At 46.9% G+C, this 26,371-nt stretch overlaps 1 protein-coding gene across 2 annotated transcripts; it reads left to right on the plus strand.

Annotated features, from left to right (window-relative positions):
* The first annotated feature begins 1,897 nt into the window (after positions 1 to 1,897).
* Positions 1,898 to 23,124, plus strand: LOC135904395 (uncharacterized). Of its 2 annotated transcripts, none has more exons than XM_065435125.2 (5): positions 1,898 to 2,340; positions 6,882 to 7,133; positions 12,520 to 12,720; positions 19,690 to 19,996; positions 22,713 to 23,124. In XM_065435125.2, the coding sequence occupies exons 1-5, from the start codon at positions 2,035 to 2,037 to the stop codon at positions 22,877 to 22,879; spliced, it is 1,233 nt and encodes a 410-aa protein (XP_065291197.1). In that variant the 5' UTR covers positions 1,898 to 2,034; the 3' UTR covers positions 22,880 to 23,124. The 2 variants fall into 2 exon arrangements, with proteins under 2 accessions (XP_065291197.1, XP_065291198.1); XM_065435126.2 differs by having other exon boundaries at positions 19,690 to 19,978.
* Positions 23,125 to 26,371: the final 3,247 nt, after the last annotated feature.

Consider the following 26,371-nt stretch of genomic DNA (forward strand, 5'->3'; position numbering starts at 1 on the left):
GCTTTTACGTATTCGTTTTTACCTGGACAATAACTGAATGGAACCAAGTTACTAATAAAGCCGTTTCAGTACCAACCATAAACCTTTTTGCTGCAGACCTTCAGCAGTGATTTGCCTCGCATGTTGTGCTAAGCTAATTATATGCTCTTGCGCTTGGTTCCAGCGAAGCATAGTGTTGCGTTGCCAGAATATGTGCTTCCTTCCCTGTATTTATTTTACTGTTACAATTGTTTGCCAATTTTCAAAACCAAAGAAATGTGACTACACTCTGCTAAAACGCCAAGTCGGGATTGCAGTATCAAAAAACAAACAAACAAACAAACAAACAAACAAACAAACAAACAAACAAACAAACAAACAAACAAACAAACAAACAAACAAACAAACAAACAAACAAACAAACAAACAAACAAACAAACAAACAAACAAACAAACAAACAAACAAACAAACAAACAAACAAACAAACAAACAAACAATCGTCATCATCATCATCAGCAGTAGCCTGTTTTATGTCTACTGCAAAGGACGAAGGCCTCTCCCTGCGATCTCCAATTACTCCTCTCCTGTGCCAACCGATTCCAACTAACGCCCGCGAATTTTCTAATTTCATCGCTCCACCTAGTCTTTTGTCGTCCTCGATTGCGTTTTCCTTCTCTTGGTACCCATTCTGTCATCCTAATGGTCCAACGGTTATCTAACCGGCGCATTACATGACCTGTCCAGCTCCATTTTCCCCTCTTGATGTCAATTAGAATATCGTCTATACCCGTTTATTCTCTGATCTAAACTGCTCTCTTTCTGTCTCTTAACGTTATGCCTAGCAATCTTCGTTGCATCGCTCTTCGCGGGGTCCTTAACTTGTTCTCAAGCTTCTTTGTCAGTCTTCAAATTTCTGCCCCATATGTCAGCACTGGTAAAATGCACTGATTGTACACGTTCATTTTCAGTGATAATGGTAAGCTTTCAGTCTGGAGCTGGCAATGTCTGCCGTATGCGATCCAACCCATTTTTATTCTTCTGTGAAACAAACAAACAAACAAACAAACAAACAAACAAACAAACAAACACAAACAAACAAGCAAGCAAGCAAGCAAGCAAACAAACAAACAAACAAACAAACAAGCAAAGAAACAAACAAACAAGCAAGCAAGCAAGCAAGCAAACAAAGAAACAAACGAACAAAGAAACAAAGAAACAAACAAACAAACAAAGAAACAAACAAACAAACAAACAAATAAAACGTCAGAAACCACAATAAGTATTTACGCAGTCTTACAGCGTGATGTCAGCCACAGAAGCTCCGGATGCTCTAATCATGCCGGGACTTTGACTGCTGCAGCATTTTGGATCACCTATGCAATTACCGGTCAACCTCTGCCCATGAGCAATCAATCTCGGGACTAGCAAGAACAGCAAGCGCGGCTTCCCGGCTGAACCAAACCTGCAATGAAATCGAATGCGTTGACCATTTCCGATAACGTGCCGTTGGCCTGCAAGCCAGAGAAAAGCATATTGGAATATGCTGCTCGATCATTAAGTATTCCTCCACATTATGAGAATAGATTCTCTCCTTCGGAGCCTCCCAATTTGGTTTCAGCCACAGGAACGTGTAATCGGTTAATTTCCGAGTATCTGCACAAGACACGCAAAGCACAATGTTATTTAGCCGAAATAATCATAGGTTCCTTCTAAAATTTATCGATAGTATTCAAAATCACTTGGCCTTCACATTTGACGTACTTCCTCAACCTTACGTGTTTCTCAATAATAACCGTCCTTCTGATAAATAATTTCTTTATTATTATTTTCATAATTCACTTGTCTTTCATGTTGTTATCAAGCCCCCACTACCCCCTCCTTGTTTTTTGAACGCTAGCCTTCTGCTGCTCCCCATAGTGGGTCTGAGCCATATACTTAACGGCCAAGAACGACATCGCGAGGCTGAGGCTGCCTGTGACCAGCCGCGCACACTCCGGGGCCGAGGCCTGTTGTGGCCGTATCCCGGAGTCCCACGAGAGACGCGGCGAGAGGTCATGGCTGAGCGCGACCGCGAGGAGCAGCAGGCCGAGCCCGATACAGACGACGAGTGGGTGCTGTTACGGAACCATGGCGACGGGGCGGACGAGGTGCTGCCAGGAGAACAACACGAAGGAAAGACAACCGAGGAACAAAGTGCGAGTCAGGAGGTCGGCCTTCAGGCAGCGACTGACGCACGCACGAACGCCCAGTTGACCGTGCCGGACCGGCACCGTCGCACGTGTGGTGCGCAGGAATGGGGCGGTTGGGAACCCGCAGGCCCCCTCAGCACGAAGGACCTGGGCCCTGTCCTTTGCTACTGGGTGAGCCGCAAACACGCTGCTTAGTGGTTATAGCAGAATGACCTCCAAGTTTAAAACGTTGCGCTAGCCCCTCTGCAGAACAAAAACGTTTATCTCTTGCTTCCTTTCCTGTGGTAACAAACCAAGTAACCATTATATGCGAGATTAGGTAAATGAATTTGCGACTAATCCTAGCGAAATTTCCGATGGAAAACTAATAAGACAACTAATAGCCTGTTAGCCTGATAACTTCTCGTAGGTAGAACCAGGAGTCCATTTGTCTGTTGGTGTCCAATAGCCTCAGTCCAGTAAAAAGGTTGCGATTTTTAGTTGGACACGTTGGCCCTAATTATGACCCGTTTATCAAGATTGGTGCCCTTTCGCCTCAAAAGGTCCCGCAAAATGTTTGACGCTAAGTTTGTGAAACTTATAGGCAAACACGCATTGGCAATCCACTTCAATTATTCATATATCCTTTCACTACGTGCAACCATGAAACCGCATCAAAACCAATTGGCACTTGGCTTCGATTCCAATACGAACTTAACCACAATATGTACATGACCTTACTCTGCCACTTATTCAGAGATCTTTATCAGCTGTAACAGCCCTCATTGACGATGCGCCTAATACATCTTTCTGTTAGCCTATCAGCAAGCGCCACCACAGTGTATAGGCAATAATATAACTTACATATATATAATGCGCGCTCAGTGCAAATTTCTATTGAATTTACAGCGAATTAATAAATAATTGCATTAGAATACAATAAACTACTATCTGATTAATAAATATATTTTAAAGAAATACAAAAGTTCATTCGAGCAATACAATGCGTACTGAAGGTATCGTTACGGAACTGGCTGTTATGTTATTCTAAAAAGATATGGGATCACATGGAAGTCAAGACTTTATTTAGTCAACGACAGTTGAACAAAGAGAGCCTCAGCAAGGAACGAACGTTCGCAAGAGCAATTGTCTTTATGAGGTCAAGAGTGCGAAGGCAAATCAGCTTGCGGAGCTGAGTTGATAAAAATGAGCTAAACTTCTCCGCAGTTTTGGTGCCACAGGAAGTTTCGAAAATATTGCACTTTCTGAGTCTCGAAACCGCATAGAGAGTGACAAAGTGAGCTATAAGGGGCGTCATAATTCGAGACAACGAAATAATTACGACTACACGAGATTCATTAACACGCCCCCAAATCTAGGTACAAGGGTGTTTTTACATTCCGACCACATTGGAATGGGGCCACATTGGCTGGGATTCGAACCCTGAACCTCGTTCTCAGCAGCGGAGTCATAGTCCTTGATCCACGACAGCGGGTGAATTACAAGAATACTGCTACGAGTATGTACGCGATGTAACACTGACGTTATCATATCTGCTATTTGACTAAAAAGAAATGAAAAGTTATGCTTTCATTTTTTTTTTGTGTGCTACCGTGGCTTATTTCGCTGGACGAATGAGATAGAAAGTAAAACAAAAAATAAAGTCACTCTGAGGTTTTACGTGCTTAAACCACGATCTGATTTTGAGCCTCGCCCTATCGGAGGACTGGGGAATAATTTTGACCACCTGGGGTTCTTCAGCGTGCATCCAATACAGTAGGCGACTGTTTTTTTTGTTTACCGTTCCCGTAGAGATTCGGGAACCACGGCCAGGACTGAAACCGCAACGTCGAACTCAGCAGCACCGCGAAGGAAAGATTCGAAGAGTTCGAATACCTGTAGGGTTTTCTTTGTAATTATTTAGCGTTATTTTAAGCGGATGCCAAACATAATTATGCACCTAGCTAAGAAACTAAGCAAGGGATGAAAACAAGGACAAAAGAACCACTGGACAAGAGCTTATTCAGTCGGTTCTCTTTATTTTTCTTTTCACTTCATGCGCGGTTTTCTAGATACCAACTTGTTCGAATTCGCTCAACAGTCTGTTTCACCAATAAACGTGAAGTTAACTTTGGTTGACAGATTACACTTTCAAAACTTCAAATGAGGCTGTCGTTCATGAAGTGAAGCTCCGCTAAGGCCACAAATGACTCAACCGAAAGACAGGTCGCTGTGCCTTCTTGAAATCTTAGGGATGTCTACTCATTGCTTTTGAATTTAATTTCATGTCTAGTTTGCATTGCAAAGATCCTACAGCGGAATACAAAAGAACTTTTTGGAAGCGTAGGCAGTGGTGTGTCAAATTGAAAATTACAATTAAGCAGAAAGTAAGTAACAGGGGATACAATGACAACAAGGACACACACATCAGAACTGACGTGGCACAAGATCATACTCTGTGGAATGACAAGTAGAGCAGCCAGATGCCAGCTTCAAAAGAGATCAGTGTGCTAATAGGCAGAAATTTTATTGACAACATGCAGTAAAATTATTCTGCTAGAAGTAAGCTGACGTACTGTTTCGTTAAACAATTTAGATTCTCTAATACAGGGCTAGAATAATTCAAAATCTGGATACCCCCCTACCCCAATATTTCTTAACTATCCTTCCACCTACACATTAGGAACAGGTAGAAAGGTAAATCAGTCGTTTGCACTGCTTCCAGTACTACGTGAAGAATAATGAATTATGTTTGCTGGACAAGAATGTTTAAATATGGCGATTCTAGTCGTTAAATTCCCGCTTTTAGATAATGCATCAGACTCAAGATCGTATTTGTGTGTTTTAATGAAGCGCTAGTGCGATCGCGTTCCGTATGTGCTATAAACAAATGCCCGAGTAGGACTCGCTGTTGGTCTAGCTGGGACGTGGGTCTTCACCTTGGTAGAACACGAAACGTAAAGAGTAGACAACCGTCACCCATGTTTTCGTCTACTGGTATGTTTTATCTTGTTTCATTCAATTTTTACCGCAGAAAAAACGAATGCTTACCCGTAACGCAAAATAAAAACAAACGAATAAAAGAAAGTGAAAAAAAAGAGCGCACTGCGTTTTACACTAATCAACGACTTCATCTCGCTACTTTTGCTGCAAAATACCGAAAAAAAAGAAAGCTTACTCTTGACTTGCAACGCTAACGAGGAAAAGATTTTCTTCAAACGAAGATTCGAATGAATGTTCTATTAGTGTAGGCTAACATATATAGTCAAGTGTTCGACGAAAATTCGTCTGGCGAGGAAACAATTGGTGCCAAAAAAACGTGCACTCACCAAGAATAAAATAAAAATTAAAGAAAAGACGTTTCGTTCCCCGTACGGGTCCCTTGATCACAATGAAACTTGGGCACGCGGCTATTTATGGGTGAGGTGGCACAGCGTTCGGGTGCATATCTCGGGAACATTATACTCCGCGCCCTGTTTATCTTGCGTCTAGCTGACTGGGTGTAAAATGATTCTGAAAGCAAACGGGCAGACAAGTGTTTCTCTTTTGCAATGATGGCTGCCGAGTCCCAGTCAATGATGTGTCCGATCACATCACCGGTCACATTACCGGACACATCATTGACTGGGACTCGGCAGCCATCGTCGCGAAAGAGAAACACTTATCTGCCCGTTTGCTTTTAGAATCATTTCACAGCCAATCGACTATAGATACACGATAAACAGGACGTGGGGTATAATGTTCCCGAGATATACACCCGAACACTGCGCCACCTCACCCATAAATAGCCGCGCGCCCATGCTTCATTGTGATCAAGGGACCCGTACGGGGCCCGAAACGTCTGTTATTTGTTTTTCTGCTAAGCATATTACTAGAGCTCAACCCAGCTCCTCAGGCGCGGCGGTGTCGCCTTCAATACCACGTGACACCGTGACGTCACGACAGAGGAGAAACGGGGCTCCAACTCGCGCCGTCGCTCGCGGCGTCGCGGCGGTATATAAGCAGCTGCGCTTGCCTCTGCTAGACACTCACGAGGTGAGATGCCTCCTGGAGACAGAGCTGCTCGTTGGAATGAGAAGCGAAGGTTGCGGCGTGCTACAAAGACTGATTTTCTAGGTGGCTTTGGCTCAACTTTTGCAAGATGGGCTGGGTGGGAATCGAGCCAGGGTCTCCGGAGTGTGAAACGGAGACGCTACCACTGAGCCACGAGTACGATGCTTCAAAGCAGTACAAAAGCGCCTCTAGTGAATGCGGTGTTGCCTTAGAAACGAGCTGTTTCTAAGGCTCAGGCGTGCGTCGCTTGCTCAGGTGCACATTTCGTTGCCGCGCCGAACGCTGCGTTGCTCGACGCTCACCGCGTCCAATGCGGGGCGCGTAGTCGCTGCGCCGTAGCCCATTGTCTTACACCCCTTGGCGGGTCGACGGGAACGCTGTCGCGTTCCACTCTTGAAGGCGAAGCAGAGTAACGCATGAGTTGTTTCTTCGTCTAGCCGAACCAAATATAGCCAAGCAACAGCAGTTCACCAGTCTAAACAGTGGTTCAACAACTAAAATAAAGGCTAGTATGCTTCGCATCCTGGGCTTAACCTTAGCTAAGCCACAGCCATTTTTCTTTTATTCTTGGCGAGCGCACGTTTTTTTTTTGCACCAGGCTCACATCTAGGGCTCCTTTCCAGCGTGCTCCTGTGGAGACGTTTCATCAGTGGCCCCTGTTTTGCGCGCGCCTGCTGCAGCTGCTGTGGCCCCTTGTCAGTCCGGTGCTGCCGGCAGCGGCGTTCGGCCTCGACCTCGCCGTCGCGTTGCTGAGCAGGGCGAGGCTGTACTCCGCCGTGGCGGAGCGAGTGTGCTGGTTGGTGCGCAAGCTGCGCGTCATCCGGAGCCGCTACCTGTACGCGTCGCTCGCGTTCCCCCTCGTGCTCCTGCTGAACGCGCTCCTGTTCAACGCGTGCGTCGTCAACGCCCTGCTGCTCCTGCGTGGAATCGCGGTGAGGGCGTGGTGCTCGATTTTGGTTTGCGGTGTATAGCTGCTATAAAGATAATAATAATATTTGGGGTTTTACGTGCCAAAACCACTTTCTGATTATGAGGCACGCCGTAGTGGAGGACTCCGGAAATTTTGACCACCTGGGGTTCTTTAACGTGCGCCTAAATCTAAGCACACGGGTGTCTTCGCATTTCGCCCCCATCGAAATGCGGCCGCCGTGGCCGGGATTCGATCCCGCGACCTCGTGCTCAGCAGCGCAACACCATAGCCACTGAGCAACCACGGCGGGTTGCTATAAAGACGTAAGTACCTACAGCGTCGGCATCCCGTTCGGTTTGTTTTAAGGCGAATCGCATCCCGGGCATTGTCTTGCCGGTTTAATTCGTTCCGGCCACCTATCTAACCGTTCCCGTCGGCTTATCCTGAAGGTACTTTAGTATAAAAATGCGCGCAGATCCCGGAGAGAGAGCAGTGTAACATGTGGGCTAGCCTCGTCCATGGTGGTCTCTAAAAGTGTGTGTGTGTACATATATATGTATATCAAAAGACTGCTATTCGCATACTTCGATAGTCCTGACACAGGAGCTTTGCCCGTAATTTTCTGAATAATTTTTTTTTACGTATTGGGTTTTCTACTTGCAGATATCAAATTCGATTACTTCGAACAGTTCAATTCGGCAGGAAATACGGGTTACTCCACCCTGGGAGCCCACTTTCTGGGTGGAAAAAGCCCAAGAATTAATAATGACACTACAATCATTTGAAATGCGTGATCGTAGTGCCTAAATTGCCATAAGCGCCAAAGAGCTTTGCCACCTCATCCCTTTACTTTCTTTTGCACGCCTGTGAGGTTCGGAGCCTCGCCAGATGTGGTTGTTGATGCCTTAGTCAACGCACTTTTTTTTTGTCCCCTTGAAACAATTACGTTCACGTTGCCTTGAACCTTTTACAAAGTTAAGTCCTAATCCTTTACGTAAAATATTAATCGGAGCTATGGATTTACATGCTTGGGGAGTCGCATGTAAGTTGTTTAATCATGTTCTTGCCGTCAACTTTCGTGAAAGTTGACGGTGACTCAATCAGGACCTCAGTGTCATCGTGGTCCCCGAATAGAACCCCTGAAGTGCGTTTCGAATGGCGTGTGTCCGAATCCACACCCCAACGACAGTTTCCTCTGAATAACAGAAACATAGCTCGAAGGCCACACTTTTGCCGACTGCATGCACCGGAAGTGATTGCGGAGTCTCACAAACACGTAATACCCACCACGTTTCAGACATCACCTGCACCTCGAGATGACATGAAAATCCAGGATACAGCATCGACATGCCAGGTATATCACAAGCTGTCACATCTTCATTCCTGTTTTCAGAGAAAGGAAAGTAGTCATTGCCATAACAATACTGAGGAGGCAGTTACTCTGTTCACGTACATGGAACGCTGTTTCAAGCATCCAACGCTGATATTAAATAATGAGGTTTTCACTCTCGTAACACACCAGAAGGTAATAGGAAACAAGCATAATATCGCGTGTATCCGCGAAATGCGTTCAGGTATCATGAGGAGAGAGTGCAAAGGAAGTGCCACTTTTCAGATCCCGCGCATGGCACGAAAGACATCATCTTCCCCAGTCTTAATGAGCTACCAGCCTTCCTAAGTGTCGTCGAGTACCTCGACTCGTCGGGGCTCTCGGCGAGACTATAGGTCATTTCTAGAAAGACGGATGGCCTAACGGCTATTCACCACCTCGGGCCTCCTGATCCGCCTCAACTTCGCTTCTGCTGGGGCACCTCCTATGGTCTATCACCAGTCCACTCGTCCGGTCGAACTCACTGGGCCTTCCCGGCCGGGTTGCTCCGCTGCTGCCCTGGCGACTATCTATCTATCTATCTATCTATCTATCTATCTATCTATCTATCTATCTATCTATCTATCTATCTATCTATCTATCTATCTATCTATCTATCTATCTATCTATCTATCTATCTATCTATCTATCTATCTATCTATCTATCTATCTATCTATCTATCTATCTATCTATCTATCTATCTATCTATCTATCTATCTATCTATCTATCTATCTATCTATCTATCTATCTATCTATCTATCTATCTATCTATCTATCTATCTATCTATCTATCTATCTATCTATCTATCTATCTATCTATCTATCTATCTATCTATCTATCTATCTATCTATCTATCTATCTATCTATCTATCTATCTATCTATCTATCTATCTATCTATCTATCTATCTATCTATCTATCTATCTATCTATCTATCTATCTATCTATCACCCTCACCCCCACCCCTGCTGGCGCTGAGCCGTGCTCCCGCAAGGGTCGGGGAAAATAGTGCCAGCCTTTCCTCCTTTCACCACAAGAACCACTTCTCTCTCTCTCTCTCGGTGCACGCGAAGGTTTCACGAGCCAGCGAGGCAACATAGGACTAGAAACGCGCTGCTGTTGTCAGTGAAGAATGCGTCCATCAGCCACCATGACGTACCTTGCAGGGAAAGCGGGTGTTGTATTCAGCATTAAAACGTGTTGAGATGCAGTGCACGACGTGCTCGACCTCGTGAAAACATGCCACGACGAGAGACGGGCAGTTTTCAACATTAAGCTTCGCTTAATGTTGAAACATTAAGCGAAGCTTAATTACAACATTAAGCTTCGCCTGACGGCGAAGCTTAATGTTGGTCCCCAACATTAAGGTCCCCAACATTAAGCTTCGCCGTCAGGCTGGAGATGCGCGTGCCCTCTTTTCAGAATGATAAATTGTTGCTGTGCGGCGCGCCTAACGCACTGGCTTGCCCAAACTTTATACCACGGCTTGCCCAATAGAAATTCGTAAATGTGTTTTATTCAGATCTTTTTGGCGTGCCTCCGTCGCATAACGGTGATATATATATATATATATATATATATATATATATATATATATATATATATATATATATATACAGTGAAAGCTCGTTAATTCGAACTTCAATAATTCGAATTTATGGGTAATTCGAACTGTACGATTTAGTCCGGCCAAGCTCCATAGAAGTCTATGTAAAAATAAGTCCGTTAATTCGAACGCGAGAAGGTTCCCTCACGGATAATTCGAACTACGCTCGCCTGGCACACGGCCAGAGAAACGCGCCTACTGCCTACACACAAGGCTGTATTGCCTCCGAAACGGAGAGAACGGCGAGAGGAGGCAAAATCGGAGAAAAATCTAACCGACGCGGGGTCAGCCAGAAGGCAGCGGCGGCTGCCGCCTCTCCGTTCTACGTAACCTCGGAGACGTCTTGCCCGTTGCGAATCTCGGAGGCTTTGCAAATCTTGTACAGCTGCTAATGTTGTGCGGAGATGGCACGGCAAGCTCCAAAACACAGCGAATCAAGTACGTCGCAGCTGCGCTTGCAATCAAGAACCAACGAATCAGGGCCTTCGCCACCTTCACATGTTCAGCGTCTTTGTCTCGGCAGTCTTCATCGGTTGTGCACCTCTGTTTTCAGCTTAGGAGGTATCGGCCGTCGCGATTCATTGGGATGGTGTTAAGCCTCGGCTAACGTTCGTTTCGGTGAGCATCGGTGGTGTGGCACAGTCGGACCCAGAGCTTCGACTTGAAGATGGCGTGTGCCCGCGGCACACGCCATCACTTTCTGACACGCCAAATTTCTGACATGCCCTACTGCTTCCAAATCGCAGTTTACTGTTGCCCTCCTTCACTTTCGTTAGTTCGAACTTTCGTTAATTCGAACTGAAGCGGCTTCCCCTTGCGGTTCGAATTAACGAGCTTTTACTGTATATATATATATATATATATATATATATATATATATATATATACATACATATATATATATATATATATATATATATATATATATATATATATATATATATATATATATATATATATATATATATATATATATATATATATATATATATATATATATATATATATATATATATAGGGTGTCCCAGCTAGCTTGGACGAAGATTTTCAAAATGCCAGAGAGCTCTACAGAAATCGTACCGACTGCATAGTAGCCGTAGTCGTACGTACTTATTACAGCCAGTTATTTTCATCACGAAGTATTACTTACTTTTAATTAGCGAACATTTTAATTATTGCTCGAATTGCGAACATACGTATTACAAAGTTGTAGGCACCTTAAATAACCTCCGAATCAAGCATTTATTTCGTGCTTAAGTGGTCCTGGTCGTTTTTTTCCAAGAAAATACAATAGCCCGTGAAATACGCGAAATACGAAAAAGATGCGCACTAGCTCGCACGCCGCTACTCGAGTGTCTACAAGCAACCATTGATACATATGCGGCTGCATCCTCTTATCGACGCATCGTACGAGGCTCCGCAACGCTTATCAATCCGTCTGCGGCGTGTTCTGTTGATGCCGCGACCATCACATAGCGTGAAGCCCTGTATCGAGCTGCCGCCGCTAGTGAAGCCGTGTATCCATGGCTATTCGCTTGGGAGCGCTTGAGTAGCGGCGAGCGAGCGCGTATCTATTTCATATTTTGCATGTTTTGCACGCTTTTGTTTTTCTCGGAAAAACTAACGAGGCAAAGCTGAGCACTAAACAAATGCTTGATTCGAAGGTTATTTGAGGTGCCCGACAACTTTGCAATTAATATGTTTGCGAGTCAAGCAATAATTAAGAAGTTCACAATTCAAAGTAATTAATTAGGCACTACTTCGTGACGAAAAAATACTGGCCGTAAGTACGTACGACTACGGCTACTATGCAGTCGGTACGATTTCTCTAGAGCTCTTGGGTAGCTTTAATATCTTGGTCAAAGTTAGCTGGGACACCCTGTATATATGTGACGTGGTAGTGCTGCGAAAAATTCGTCCTGGTCCTGGACTCGAACCTGGAACCACCACCTTTCCGGGGCATCTGCTAGCCGCGTGGTTAGCTCAGATGGTAGAGCGGCTGCCCCTGAAAAACGGTGGTCCCGGGTTCGAGTCCAGGAACAGGACAAGTTTTCTTCAACTGCGAGGCTTTTCTTTCGAGGAACCCGTACGTGTTTCCTTTGTAGCAATTGCTACAAATGGATGGATGTCTGATCTTCCCTTCATATATATATATATATATATATATATATATATATATATATATATATATATATATTGTGCCTTCGAATATATATATTGCATTGCATTGCATTGTGCCTTCGATATATATATGTATATCGAAGGCACAATGAAGCGCTGTCGAAAAGTTGTATGCATGTAGGCACCTGTCAAGATCACATAAACGGCCCGACAGACACACACAAACCCTTACGTAGGCGTCAGAGCCAAAAAACGAAAATAAAGCTATCGCGTTTTAACGTATTCAGACTTCAACGCCTTCCGTCCACAGGAGGTGATCGCGGGCTTCGTCATGGCGAACTTGCTGGCCACCTACGGAAGCTTCAGCAAATACCTCGCCTGCACGCCGCAAGGCCCAACCGCGGTCGCCCTCCTGGATTCGTGCCCGACGTCGCCGAACGACACAGCGCTGTGCTGGCGGGCCCGCCTGTACGCGTGGCTCGCCGAGTCTGAACGCGGCCGCTCAGTCGAGGTACGAAGCGACGCGACTGGTTCGTCATCCCGTACGATGGTCTTCAGCTTCATGCACACTCTTAGACAAAGGTACACCCATTGGTGTGTATATCTGCCACACAACGATAATCGTCGTCTGCCTTGCTTGCGTTTCCTTTCTTGAAAATGCCGCGCCCGCTACTTTCCTGTCGGGAATGCTATGTCATGCTGATAACGCGCATGCCGTTCGTTACTGTGAAGTACCGGGCTCGCCGCGGCAAAGAAAGGAAATGCGGACGAGGCAGACGACGATTATTGTTGTGTGGCAAAAGGGTGCAAATTTGAAGACAGTCAAGCATCGAAAATGGATAAGAAGGCGCGATGCGTATGCTGCACACGCTGCTTTCAGGGATCGCGCCCATCGCAACGTTCTGCATCTTGGGTTCTCACGTGTCTATGGAGAAGCGTATTCCTTAAATATGGATGCTAATCCAACTCGTTTAATTTTCTTTTTACTAGTAACAACCTCGGAATGGTTTGCAGAGCTGAAAGCTGCGGGCTGCAGCTTGACAGAGGCGCGGAAATCAGATACAAAGCCGGGCACGATGGCACGCACGGTGCCGAATTTTGATGTACATGGCTAACCTGAATAAAACGTGGCATAAAACAAACAACGACAGTTACCTACACCATAAATAAGTTCATGGCGGTAAATTATTATTTCTAAATCTGGTTTTCGTTCACAGGGTAGAAAAAGTTCGATTATTCTGGACGAACAAATTATGCTTTAGAAGAGTGAACTGGTGGGCTAGTCGGTTACCCGACATAATAAACGAGATTTGCGCCAGAACCACAAGCACGTGAAAGGAGACAACACGGGCGCCCGTGTTGTCCCCTCCCTTGTGCGTGTGGTTTTGGCGCAAAACCCTTTTATTATGTCGTACAAATTATGGCTTAGAAACTCTAAAATGTACTCTCCGTACTAAATATGCTTGGGTTATGTCGCAACTCGGTATCTTTCACATTTCGCTGAAAAAAACACCACGAAAACAACACAAACTGGATGCGTGGTGCTACAGGGGCAGTGTTCTCGGGCGATGACTCTCAGGGATTTCGAAGATTTCTCGAGATTCGCAACTGGGCACTTCGAAGTATACAGTCGACGGTGCACTTGGCATTAGAAATGCGAAGATAGCGAACTTGGCACAGCGCCAAAACCGGTGTCGGCATAAACGCGGACGCGTCTGATGCTGACTCACGCAAAACCCCGCTAATGTAAAGAAAAAAAAATATTAACGAAAGCGATCGTGAACCCACAGCTGGGGGCATAGGCTGATGGCTGCTCCGATTGTCGCCAAAGTGGATTTGCCACGGTGCCATCCGTAGTCTCCGGAAAGTGGTGATTTAGATTTATTATGCAATAAATGCATTCTTTTTTTACAAAGCAATAGAAAAATTAAAATGTTCCTTATCAAATGAAAACAGCCATGGAAGTATCATTCAGGTTATCAATTCCGCGCGCCTGCATGCAGCATGATAAATCAGCCTGCATACATTTGGCTTTCGCAGAACGTTCATGAATACCCAGAGCCGCTGGTGCGCAGCATCTATAAATTGTATACCAGTGCGTGCGCGGCCAAGGTTGGCGAAGCGGAGGAAGCGTAGCAGAAGACAACGCACCGACTGCCCCGCCTAAAGCTTTGACAGCGCCTGCCCCGCAACATTTCGCGAGGCGCCGGCGGTGGCGCTCCGCGCGGTACGGCCACGGGCTCCCGTGTTCTTGCTAACAGTGGCCGTGCCTGTACGTGTAGATCAATGTGAACGTATATTCAGGGTGTTCAAAGTTAGACTTTCCGGGTTTTTATAAAAAAACGTGAAAAGGAGTACACAGAAGCCATTTTTCTACCTAGGTTATACGGCCAGGCGGTCGCAAACTGTGAGGATAATTGTCGTCGTAATGTCAGTATTTCATTAAATACAATAATTGACATTTTATTTATTGCAGTTAGCATGTGTGTTTATATTAAAAACTCAGAGGCGGAGCCATTTGGTGGCTATCCCATTTTGTACAATTTTAGTGAAGCGCCTGCGTCCCGAGATATACACGTCTGAAATTTCAGCCCGAGCCGTCTACGCATGCGAGACGGCGGCACCCGCTATGAGGCCCCTCCCTAGTGTGACGCAGCTGTTGCCTATGACGCTCCGTCTGACAAGATTGCAGGGTGATAGGCGACGGGGATTACTTTTTGTTCTTGGCTACCGTTTTCGTGCGTGGCCAGCGAAACCGAAAGATGACTTTGCGTGGCGGCTTGGTCGAGCTCTTTTTCTGAAGTGACTTGCAGAGTTGGCGACAAAGCGCGGTGGCCGCCGTACACGTACTGTCGAAGCAATCAAGAGCTCGATTACGATATTGGCTTTGGTTCTATTTTTTTGTGCATTTAGGAGGCTAAAAGTCATGCAAGCGCTAAGCATGAAACAAAGATAACCGCTGCCGGGCAGCACCTTAGTTGCCAGTGGTGTTCCAGGGGCGCCGTACCTGTCCGAAGTGTGTGATCTGAGGGCCCTGCATTGCCTACGCCTGAAAAACTGCTGTGAAATAGAGGGACGACTGGGAACTGGCGTGAGTATAGTGCACTGCATTGGTGTATGCCTGACAATTTTTTTAATTCTTCGCGGTTTTGCGAAAGTGCCGAACAGATCAGGCATCGCCTTGCAAGCGCATCGAGTGAACCCCTGAGCTCCCATTATGTGCCTTTGCCTTTGCCACTGATTGGCTCTACTAATTTGGGCCGTTGGAAGGAGCAAGTCCTGCCTTGGGAGGAAAGGGAGTGCTATCAATGGCGGAGATGAACGGCATTGCCTCATTAGCAATGAGTCTGTACACGTCTCGCCATCCGGATCGCCGAGTTCCAACCAAAGCAACGGTTGTTAGTATTTTCAGACGTTTTCGCGCAACAGGCTCAGTTCACCAAAAGGGACAGCCTAAGAAGAGCATCATTCATGAGGACTTTGAAATTGACGTCCTTGCTTGCCTGCATGCAATACCACATGTAAGCATCTGCGAGATTTCTAAACAATGTGGAAAAAGCGTGGGAACAGTACACAACGTTCTAAAAAAGCACGAATTTCATCCATACCATGTGAGTTATCATCAGGACCTAAGTGAGTCAGACTTTGAAAAACGGGCAGGCTTTTGTAATTGGGCCCTAATAAAATTTGACCAAGATAAGGATTTCGCATAAAGAGTGATTCGGACTGATGAGGCTCGATTTTGCAGGAACGACACAGTGAACATTCACAATACTCACTACTGGTCGCAAGGATATCCTCACTGGCTGCGGCAGCACAACCAACAAATTCGCTGGGGTCTAAATGTATGGCGTGGCATACTTGGGGACAGAATCATTGCCCCTCACTTCTCCAAAGGGAACCTCGATGGACAGAATTATGCGCACGAAATTCTTGCGGGTGTCGTCGATAAGTTTGCCTCGAGTCTCCCTGTCCACGAACTGCGGCAAGGTTGGTTCCAGCATGACGGGGCCGCCCTACATTTCTCCTCCACTGCAAAGAACTGGTTAAACTGTAACTTTCCACGGCAGTGGATTAGACGCGAAGGAGAGATGTTTTGGCCACCGAGATCCCTTGATATCTCTCCACTGGATTTCTTTTTATGGGGCTACGTGAAAGATCGCGTTCACGCAGTTGAGCCCGCCGATGTCAACGACATGAATATGAGAAGCGCCTGTAGAAGTATCGACCCGGAAGTGCTGCGCAGAGTTGTCGACTCGACGTGAGAGCGGTTCATGTGGTGTGTTGCGGCGGAAGGCAAGCATTGTTGGTTTTCTGGCGATGGTCATAATTCTAAGTTGAATAAGATTTCATATCACTCGAAACTAATATTTTGTAAGCAATGGTATACTTGAAGCAAATTTCTAAAGTGTTTGTCCGTTTTGTTTGTATGTAGGCCATGGACTTACACTGCACTTCTTTTTTTGTTCTTTTATTCCCACTTCTTCCGAAGTAACGCCGGAATCGGAGCGGTGTGTAACTAAAGAAATATGAATTTGAATACGTTGACACAATTTCATGCTCTGTCATGAGGGCTGGTTCTAATTTTAAAAAGGTGACAGAGAATACGCGCCATTAGTCCGCGTTTCCTAAGCGCTGACAATGCAGGGTCGTAAATTCTCTCTACGCATATGCAAGGCGCGCTGGAAACTTTAGTGGTTAATAATGTGCTGTATGGCAGCTGACGCTGTTGCTTTATGTTGTGAGACGGCATTAATTTCAATCATTCTGCAAGCAAAGCTGCCATTGTTATAAAAAAAGCAGAGCAGCATCGCTGCCAATCTGAGTGCATAAGAAATCTTAAGCGGCACGGCGTCTTGTCACCCACTCTTCTAGCAATTGCTGAAAGAAACAGGGCTTGTCTCACGTCGCCCGCACAGTCATTCTTCGGTTTCGCTGGCCAAAAACGGAAACGCTGGCCGAGAATAAAAAGTAATCACCGTCGCTTTTCGCCCCCACATTCTTGTCCGACGGAGCGCCATACGCGACAGCTACGTCAGACTAGGGAGTCGTCTCGTATGCGTAATTAGACGGCTTGGGCTGAAATTTCAGACCTGCATATCTCGGGACACAGGCGCGTTACTAAAATTGTACAAAATGGAATAGTCACCAAATGGCACCCCCTCTGAGTTTTCAATATAAACATACATGCTAACTACAGTAACTAAAAAGTTGATTATCAAATTTAATGAAATACTGACATTACGATGACAATTATCCTCACAGTTTGCGATCGCCTTGCCGCATAACCTAGGTAGACAAATGACTTCTGTGTACTCTTCTTCCTCTTTTTAAAAACGCGGAAAGTCTAACTTTTAACACCCTGTATATACTGTTGCATACTCCAGGGTAGCGTATCGTACTGCTGCCGAGTTGTAGCGGCGCCTGCCTATCGAAGCTCAACCGACGTTACTTATTGAATAGCGTGGCGTTGTCGGCGGGCTACAGGCATCCGCTAGACCATCGCGACCAAGCAAGGGCGAGACGATTTCTAGTGCCAAACTTGCACGATTTATTCAAAGGTAGATGAAAGAAAATGAGAAGAGCATGAAGTGATCAAAAGTACATTTCGGAGCCCCTTAATTATGCTCTCTACAATTGTGGGAGGGATCTTGCTTCCGTCGACGTCACATGACCGGCACAGATGGAGGGCCTCTTCTCCTCGGGTCATTTGGTTCCACCGAATGATATCGCCAGATATCGGGGGAAAGTACCTCGGAAAAAAAAAAATAGCGCGTGGAGGCGCGCTGTTGCAAACGCTCGTGCCATGTACCGCGTTGAAACTCTACTAGTAGCTCGAGGTCGGTGCGGTGCACCGTGAACCACGTAGTTGGCGCCTTGCATTGACGGCTGTCAAATTTATCGATAAACCACTGCGTTACACTTGGGCGACACTTCAAAAACACGTTGCTGATGCAGTCTTCTTGCAGCATCGGCCCACTGTTGCATGTGCTACACACACACACACACACAAACACACAAACACACACACACACACACACACACACACACACACACGCACGCACGCACGCGCACACGCACACGCACACGCACACGCACACACACACGCACACTGGTCAATATGGTCATGGCGCATTAGGAAGCCACGCTTCATTTCGACGAGGCCTGGTGGAAGAAGGTCGGGTGAGAGAAAGTTCTTTCTGCACGAGGTGCGGGACGCCAACAATAGCAGGCGAAGTCACGCCTCATTTCGACGAGGCAGGGGGAGAGATGGTCGGTTGAAATTCCTTTCTGCACGTGGTGCCAGACGCCAACCCTGACAATACATAGATAGATGCCACCACTGAACGTCAAAGCATTGCCGCCGTTTCGTCGTCACTAGTGGGCAGTTTCAGTTTGCAGTAGCGAGACCTTTCTCTGCGCATGTAGCACTGTTTATTGGTAACATTGTATTTGGTGCTCTTTTGATAAAGCGTACCTATTTTTATTATTACTGTATCTGCTAACACTACTATTGTAATCAATATGTGATTACGAGCTGCGAACGTTTTCCTTTTTTAATGTTTCGAGAGGGCAGGCTTTAGTCAGGTGTCAATAACACCGCTAGGTTTCCTCTCCATCTATTTTTTTTATTGTGACATCAATTATATGGACACTTCAAGTGCATTTCTGCCCTCGCCGTCGTCGTCGCCATGATGTTCCGTGTAAAGTCCAAACAGGATAACATCGACGCCGCGGGCCGTACGTTCTACGTGCGAGTGAAAGCTTGCGAGGCTCAGCCGAAGATCGCGGCTCAATCTTGAGCGCGTGGAGGAGGAAAGCGGGGAGGAAGCGCGCCGTCTTCTTTTGCGCACGAGGAACGGGGGTCGGGAAGCGAGGGAGATGGGTGGGAGATGTTCTTCTCCGGTGGTTGCGGCTTACGGCGTGGCTGCGCAGGCGCCGTATCGTGAAAGCGATCTCATGAGCCCCACGCCGGTACGCAATTTGTCCACAGCGCGCGATCTGCGATGTGGACCAAGTGCATGCGCCGAGTGTCGGTAGCGTCGTATGCGCTGTGCTTTCGACGTTTAGTTCGCGTCGAAGCGAGTGACAACGCGAAGGTCAATTCGCTCGCTGCTGCTAGCGCGTTCCCTCACTCCAGCGTTTCGACAGCGAGTTTGCGTGGTCATTGAGCGCGATGTGCTCATGTTTACCTGTTCGGCACGTGACACCGTGCTTTCTAATTTAGCCAGTAAGCGAATGTTTACAACTTTATACGGCCAATGTAACTACTATCCTTATTTCGTATAGCTGTGTAGCAATTTGCTATCGCAAGCGATGCTTCGCCTTTCGGACGAAACTGCAAGTTTTCTGTAAGTAAACAAACTGAACTAGAAGTTCAGATTCAAGGACTGAGACTTTTGGTCTCCGTACTTCTCGAACATTGTAACCGATTGTTTTGTCATCCTATCCTTCAATGCTTGCCTTCGTGTTATCGCAGGCTATGTACGAGTACAGCGAAGGCAGTTTCTACACCTTCATGGCCGGGCTCATTTTTGCCGCGGGCGTATTTTCGTTGGTGCTGATAATGGCAGCACTCGATGCCCTAAAGAAGGGGCGGCGCATGTACTCCTGCATCATCGTCGGGGCATGGACCTGCTCGGCATACCATGGGAGGCCGGAGGCTTCAGCAGCTGGACGGGTCCACGCCTTCTGCACAGCGGCCCTCCAATGGCTGGCGGGTATATTGGTCTCGCCTCGGAACCGAGCGCCCAAACCGAATGCAAAGTGTAGGTTGCCTGTTGTCAGTAAGTTTTGCCTTGTCTTTATACGTAACACCAGGGTCCTTCAATACTTTTGGTGAGGAAACTTCCTTCGAGCTTTTATATATAGGCATTAGGTGCCACCAGCGCGTTTGGTGGTCTAGGGACTTTGTCTGGCTACGGGCTCATTCACCAGTGCGACCAACCCCCGAACGTCTGCCCCTCGGCCCCGTGCTGTTTTTTCCAGCGCAGCGTCCGCGTCCCGAGGCGTCGTGCAGCGCGGCTCTCCGATTGGGTCGTGGGGCGTGACGTAGGGGAGAGGCTTGGGCTGCGCTAGCGTGGTAGCGGCGTGCGGGGAGTCGAGCGGCGGGAAGGACGACTGCCAGTCAGGAGACGCAAGCGACAAGGTACGTGAGCGACAATCTGTTTGTGTCCTGAACTCCCCGGCCTTGGGACATTCACGTGCTTTGGCAGCTTGCGTCAGTGTGGCTCGCTGAGTGGCTCTGTGTTCTGCCCTTGCGGTAGTCGCAGGCGCTCGGTGCGTCACATTCCGTGTACCCGAATCGTTGCTGACTCGAGTCGGTGGCGGGAGGCACTGGGTAGTGTCTGCAAATACATCCCGGCCCGCATGTGCGAACCGTTGGTCGACGCGACGCGGCACCTGCCTCCTTCCGCCATCTGGGGGCAGCGACCGCCGAGTGTGCGCCGCGCGGAGTTCACCACGGGTCGCCTAGGAAACGCCCCCATATCGTCACGCGAGAGTTGCCGGACCAGAAGTATTGAAGGACCCTGGTATTTACGGAAAAGCGGGTTTCAGTATTTTAACCGGGTTGCCGGTGACGTGGACGGCAGTAACAACAGCGGTAGCGACATCTTGTCACACTTCGTCTAAGTTCACTTCCGTAGAAACGTTTTAGGCATGAAAGGCTTTTTGCTCCCGTTGTCGCGACCTTCAAGTGACCTTGAGCCAAAAGCCAGAGCCGTTATCCGGGAACTCGAACGAGAAAATCCTGACAAGTGGTGACAACCAAACCAGATCCTCCGGGAAAACAGTCAAGAACTTTAGAAAATGCGTTCTCTTTGTTGCAAGTTGCAAAACAAAGTGCTTCTGAGTTCTTCCTAATGTTGGTTCACAATGTAACTCAAGCTGTAACCTCTAGTACGCTGACGTTTTCTGTCATATCCAATAGCGACGTTCAAAAGGCAGATACAGGGCGCCATACACTTCATCGTCATCATTTGGCGCTGATACAGGGTTGCCTGTGCTCTTGTGAACGCCAGCGGTCCGTGAGTTCGGCGGTACGGGTTTTGCGTCGTCTCGAGAGATGCGGTGTTGTCGGGTGGGCTATGGTGGGGTGTGCCGCTGCGATCATGAACTACACCAATTTTAAGATTGTGGCTAGTATCATCTATAATCAATCTACTTTGCCGGTTCCCATTTCATGTTTGCATCTACTCTCGATAACGGGAGAGCCAGCAATTATTTTGTGTTATATAGGTATTCATGCTGTAAAAATGGGGGTATTATGCCACTCTATTACATAGGTGTGTTAAAACAAGAATAAAAAAGGCGGCTGCATGGCAAATATTATTTCGCTACCGACACCTTACAACAGCGCCTAAGTAGAATACTGTTGGTCACTGGAGTAATAATATCTCTGTGTTCTCTCTAGCTAAAGTATGCGCCTCAACGTGGTTGCGTCACGTCTGCGTCTGCAGTAAACCTCAATTTCATAATAATGACTATTTGGACAAGCTATTTGAGAAAGATGACCATAGTTTACGGTAGACCAAAAGACGGCCGACACAGACCTTCTGCATTAGCCCTGGTGGCGCCACCTTGGGACACGTATCCTAGAGCACACACGTGTATTCGCGACTACAGTTTCCTACTTATCTACTTATCTTCTGATATGGTGGAGTGAGTGTTGGATAAACAGGGTAAACAAACATACGGGTCGACGTTTCCATAGGTGAACTTATCTCTGTCAAACGCAGCCCTTGGCACGCCAGCATGTCGGGGATGACAAGGGCGTCTTTGACAAACACAGTTTCACCTTTAGAAACGTCGGTCAGCCTGTGTGAGGCAGTTTACCCCTTTTCATATAAAACTTACCCCACAATGTGTCTTCATCTGTTGGTACACATCTTGACATTGAACCAACTTCTACGCAAATTTTGAACGCCTAAAACAGGGACGTTTATAGTGTGATTAATATTTTTCTGTTGGTGTGTTGGTGTCCCTAGCGTACACTCACTGTTATACTTAGCCCGAAGAATGAACGTACATTTATGGTTGTGGGGCACGCAAGGATACGAAGAGGAAGAAAACAAGATACAAACATGACACTGACGTTTGTCATTTGTCTTTGTTCTTCTTCGCCTCTTGCGCTGCCAACAAACATGAGTCGAAACCGATTTACCCAATTGTCTGCTCTTCTGAATGAACAGACACTTCTAGTCGCTTAAATAATAATAATAATAATAAAAAAAGCGAGGCCCATATGGAGCAAGCACAGAATGCTTTAGAAGGAACACACTTTGAGTCAACACATTCAAGTCCCCGCACCGGAAACCTGCAGCGCGCTCCACACGAAAGGCAGAAAGGTGTTCGAGGTGGGCTTGGGTTAAGTATGACGAGGGCGCTACTCGGGAATATGCAGTGGGGCACTTCTCTGAGTGTAATGCCATTATTCAGCGTGAAGTTGACGGCGTTACCGCGTATTAAATGCTAAGGAAATGTCACTTGTCTCTACATTAGGCGCAGCTTCCTCGCGTTCCACGGATTCGAACACCGAACCTTCTAGGACGCCGAATGCTGCGGAAGCACAGTGTAAGGAACGGCCATCGCGACGCCAAAGACACCGTCGACGACGGGCCGTCAAGGCTTTGAGGGAGGACCCAGGGCACCGAAGTGCAGAAGACTGATTACGCGGGTCTTCATGCAGCCGAAGCAATGCGGAACCGCCGCGTTCTGGCTGTACCACGCGAACAGCGGCAAGATCGCACATCGGATCGTACATCGGCGGTGCTTTTTTCTTTATCTGCCGCGCATCAAATATTTGCTCTGTGGCTATTTGGACTGCGAGCCCAACTTCATACAAGAGAGACGCGGTTATATTGTAAGCATTATACAAAGCCAAAACGCTCCAAATTACATGAACCAAACTGCTGCTCGAATTGATATGCTGTATACATGGACGAAAGCAAGAATTAGGAGAGAACATTGTACAGCATGACCGAAGCCTAACGTATCGGCCCGACAATCGATCGTAACGTCAGAGCGCGCGGTAGGTTTTAGTGCTTCCGCTCTGCAGGCAGAGCTACGGCAGGGCAGCCAAACCAGTAGCCATAAATTAAAAGCTACCGGGAAACAAACATCCCGGCCAGTACGCTGACTCTCAGAGGCCATGCGTTGGGCATCAATAGGTGGTGTCCGAGCCCACGCCCCAGTGGGGGCACTCTCTGGGCAGACGTGTGCATATTTTAAAGGCTATGCTTTTGCCGGTTGCATGTGGTGGAAGCTGTTGTGGTAGCCGGAAACACGTCATAGACGTTGGGTTTTCGGCACCATCTAAAAGCTACTACGAACCAAACAACCACGGCCAACGCATTGATTCTCAGAGGTCACGTGAGCCACGTGTCGGGCCAATACTGCAAGCGATAAAGTTGAGGCGATGACTCCACCGAGAAAGAGTGCGCTTGTCAAGGCTGGCTGCGTGACTCAATGGTCTCTCCGTGTTTATTTCTTTCAACCATGCTGCTATACAGTCAAAAAGTTGGTGCTACTTACGGAGATCTGAGCGGGCTTGCCTTGCGTATGTAGCTCGGTTGGTTTTATAAGAGACACCTAGCTGATCGGAATTGTGCGTGAGTGTAAATCTATAGAACGGTTTGTCATGGCAGTGGTGGTCGCTGCCATACACAAGCAGATAAGACGAAACAGCACGGCATCGCAGAATTGCGGTCCTCCCCATACGCGTATCTCACATTCAACCGACTCCGCCACTCGTAAATACAGAGTGCCCACACAGACCGTAACGGGAGCAAAAGAATGAATTTGGATTTTATAAAATTGTTTTACGTAGTGAAAGCGATCCAGAAGTATAGATATTTTTGTTACTCAGGATCAAGGGGCACATAACACCAGCGAGTGACTCTAGGTCATGGCATTACACTACGGTCTCAATCAGTAGGTCGAACGACGTCTTGTGCCAAAAGTTTCTTCTGCCCACCGCATCGCTTACTTTTGTGCCTGTGTCGCCGCATGCCTTGGTTTTATTGCGATAGAAATTATAAGAACAACCAACGCGCTTTTGCGCCGTCGTGCTGTCACGGTATCAACTGCGCATGCGCGGCCCAGTATGAAAGTTGGGAAACGTATTTGAATTTGATGCTGAAGAATTGGCCCCGAAATGCCGCACCGGGCGTCAGAAACATTATCGTAGCGTACTTGACACTAAGTAAAGTTCGTTGACGTCGTGTAGCAATAAGAGCAGGCATGGGGACGCTGTTCCAAAAGTAAGTAAATAAATAAATAAATAAATAAATAAATAAATACATAAATAAATAATGAATCCTGGGCGTTTTTTCTGGCTGCGCTCCCTCGTGGCGCGGCAGTGGTTGCCGCAATGCAGCGAGCCAGTATACTGTGACGTCACGACGCATGAACCTACCGGGTACATAATCGGAAGCTGATTTGCGTAAGCAAGTATTATAGCAAATTAGTTTAAGGTGCACAAAACAGAAAAAATTGGTTGAGGCTTACTAGAAAATTTTTCTTTTACAATACGAAAAGAAAGCTCTTACGGCTGGAGGGGGGTTGACATAAATATTGTAACAGCGCAAACACATTCAACCACAAAGTACCAAGGACGAGACACAAGCCCTGTGGTATTTTGGTACCTTTGGTGCCGTCCTTGGTACTTTGTGGTTGCATGTGTTTGCGCTGCTACAATTTTTATTTCAAGTATGCACCTACTCGCCCAGAAAGAAGTTTTAATGGAGGGAGGTTGGCAAGCCACAAAAGACTCAATAACAAAACACAGGAGGCAAGGACACCCGAAGAGTTCTCGCAACACCTCACCACGATGTCAGGAATTTCGATGGCGTCTGCTCGCACTTGGTCAAATTTTTTTTGGCAAATATGTACTGCATTGCATTCTAAAAGCTGCAAAGACTGAACTTACGAAATTTGAAAAACTCTCTCGGTATCCTACACCTGCGAAACAAAATACTTTCCGGAGAGGTAGCAATAACATCAAAGTAAAGGTAACGCCCTCAAACGGAGGCGTTGCAATCGGTCGAGTCCCCGCAGTGATGGCGGCGAGCGACCATCGGTTTTTTTCTTTCGTATGCTAGCCAGAAAACGTCCAAAGCTCTGCTAGTCGAAAATCCACTCGGCCAGAGAAAAATGGCTGTGGCTTAGGTAAGGTTAAGCCCAGGATGCGAAGCATACTAGCCTTTATTTTAGTTGTTGAACCACTGTTTAGCTTGCTGAACTGCTGTTGCTTGGCTATATTTGGTTCGGCTAGACGAAGAAACAACTTATGCGTTACTCTGCTTCGCCTTGGACGCCCCGCATTGGACGCGGTGAGCGTCGAGCAACGCAGCGTTCGGCGCGGCAACGAAATGTGCGCCTGAGCAAGCGACGCACGCCTGAGCCTTAGAAACAGCTCGTTTCTAAGGCAACACCGCATTCACTAGAGGCGCTTTTGTACCGCTTTGAAGCATCGTACTCGTGGCTCAGTGGTAGCGTCTCCATCTCACACTCCGGAGACCCTGGTTCGATTCCCACCCAGCCCATCTTGCAAGAGTTGAGCCAAAGCCACTTCTCTTCTGTCGTGACGTCACGGTGTCACGTGGTATTCAAGGCGACACCGCCGCGCCTGAGGAGCTGGGTTGAGCTCTCGTAATATGCTTCGCATAAAAACCAACGCGCGAAAAACGCATGCGCTCTGGCTGGCTATGGCAGCTCGCGGGTAACGATAACAAGAAAATTGAAGAGGCTGAATGTGTCCTCTCGAATAAAAGTCAAAGCGTCAAAGTAGAAAAACTAAATAAGAAAGTAGTTACCTTTGCTGGATTTACTTTCTTGACATCGATGCTTTGGCACAGGTGAAAAAAATGTTGATATCCTTTTCTGTGACAGGATGGCGCAAATGTACCGCCACAACGCTTCGTCTCAGTGGACTTCGCTGCGTGCTGTGCCAACTTGTTTGACAGTGTGTTGATTTGGCTTGTCTCGTTGTATGGTCCGATTCACGACTTTATGAAAGTCAATGCACCTTTGGTATCAAATGTTTGTAAGAACATTAAACCCACAAAGTTCCGGAATTGAAAATCTAAAGCACGACTTTGGAAATATCAATGCACCTTCCGCATCAAAAGTTTATGAGAACTTTATAGCCGTAAAGTTTC

The sequence above is a fragment of the Dermacentor albipictus genome, chromosome 7 (assembly GCF_038994185.2).
Source record: "Dermacentor albipictus isolate Rhodes 1998 colony chromosome 7, USDA_Dalb.pri_finalv2, whole genome shotgun sequence".
In the NCBI taxonomy this organism is placed as follows: domain Eukaryota; kingdom Metazoa; phylum Arthropoda; class Arachnida; order Ixodida; family Ixodidae; genus Dermacentor; species Dermacentor albipictus.

Excerpts from the sequence above, each read along its gene's own strand:
- LOC135904395 (XM_065435125.2), top strand. The coding sequence starts at position 2,035 with ATGGCTGAGCGCGACCGCGAGGAGCAGCAGGCCGAGCCCGATACAGAC. Across the intron at positions 2,341-6,881 it reads GCCCTGTCCTTTGCTACTGG|CTGCTGTGGCCCCTTGTCAG; the intron begins GTGAGCCGCAAA and ends CGCCTGCTGCAG. Across the intron at positions 12,721-19,689 it reads AACGCGGCCGCTCAGTCGAG|GCTATGTACGAGTACAGCGA; the intron begins GTACGAAGCGAC and ends GTGTTATCGCAG.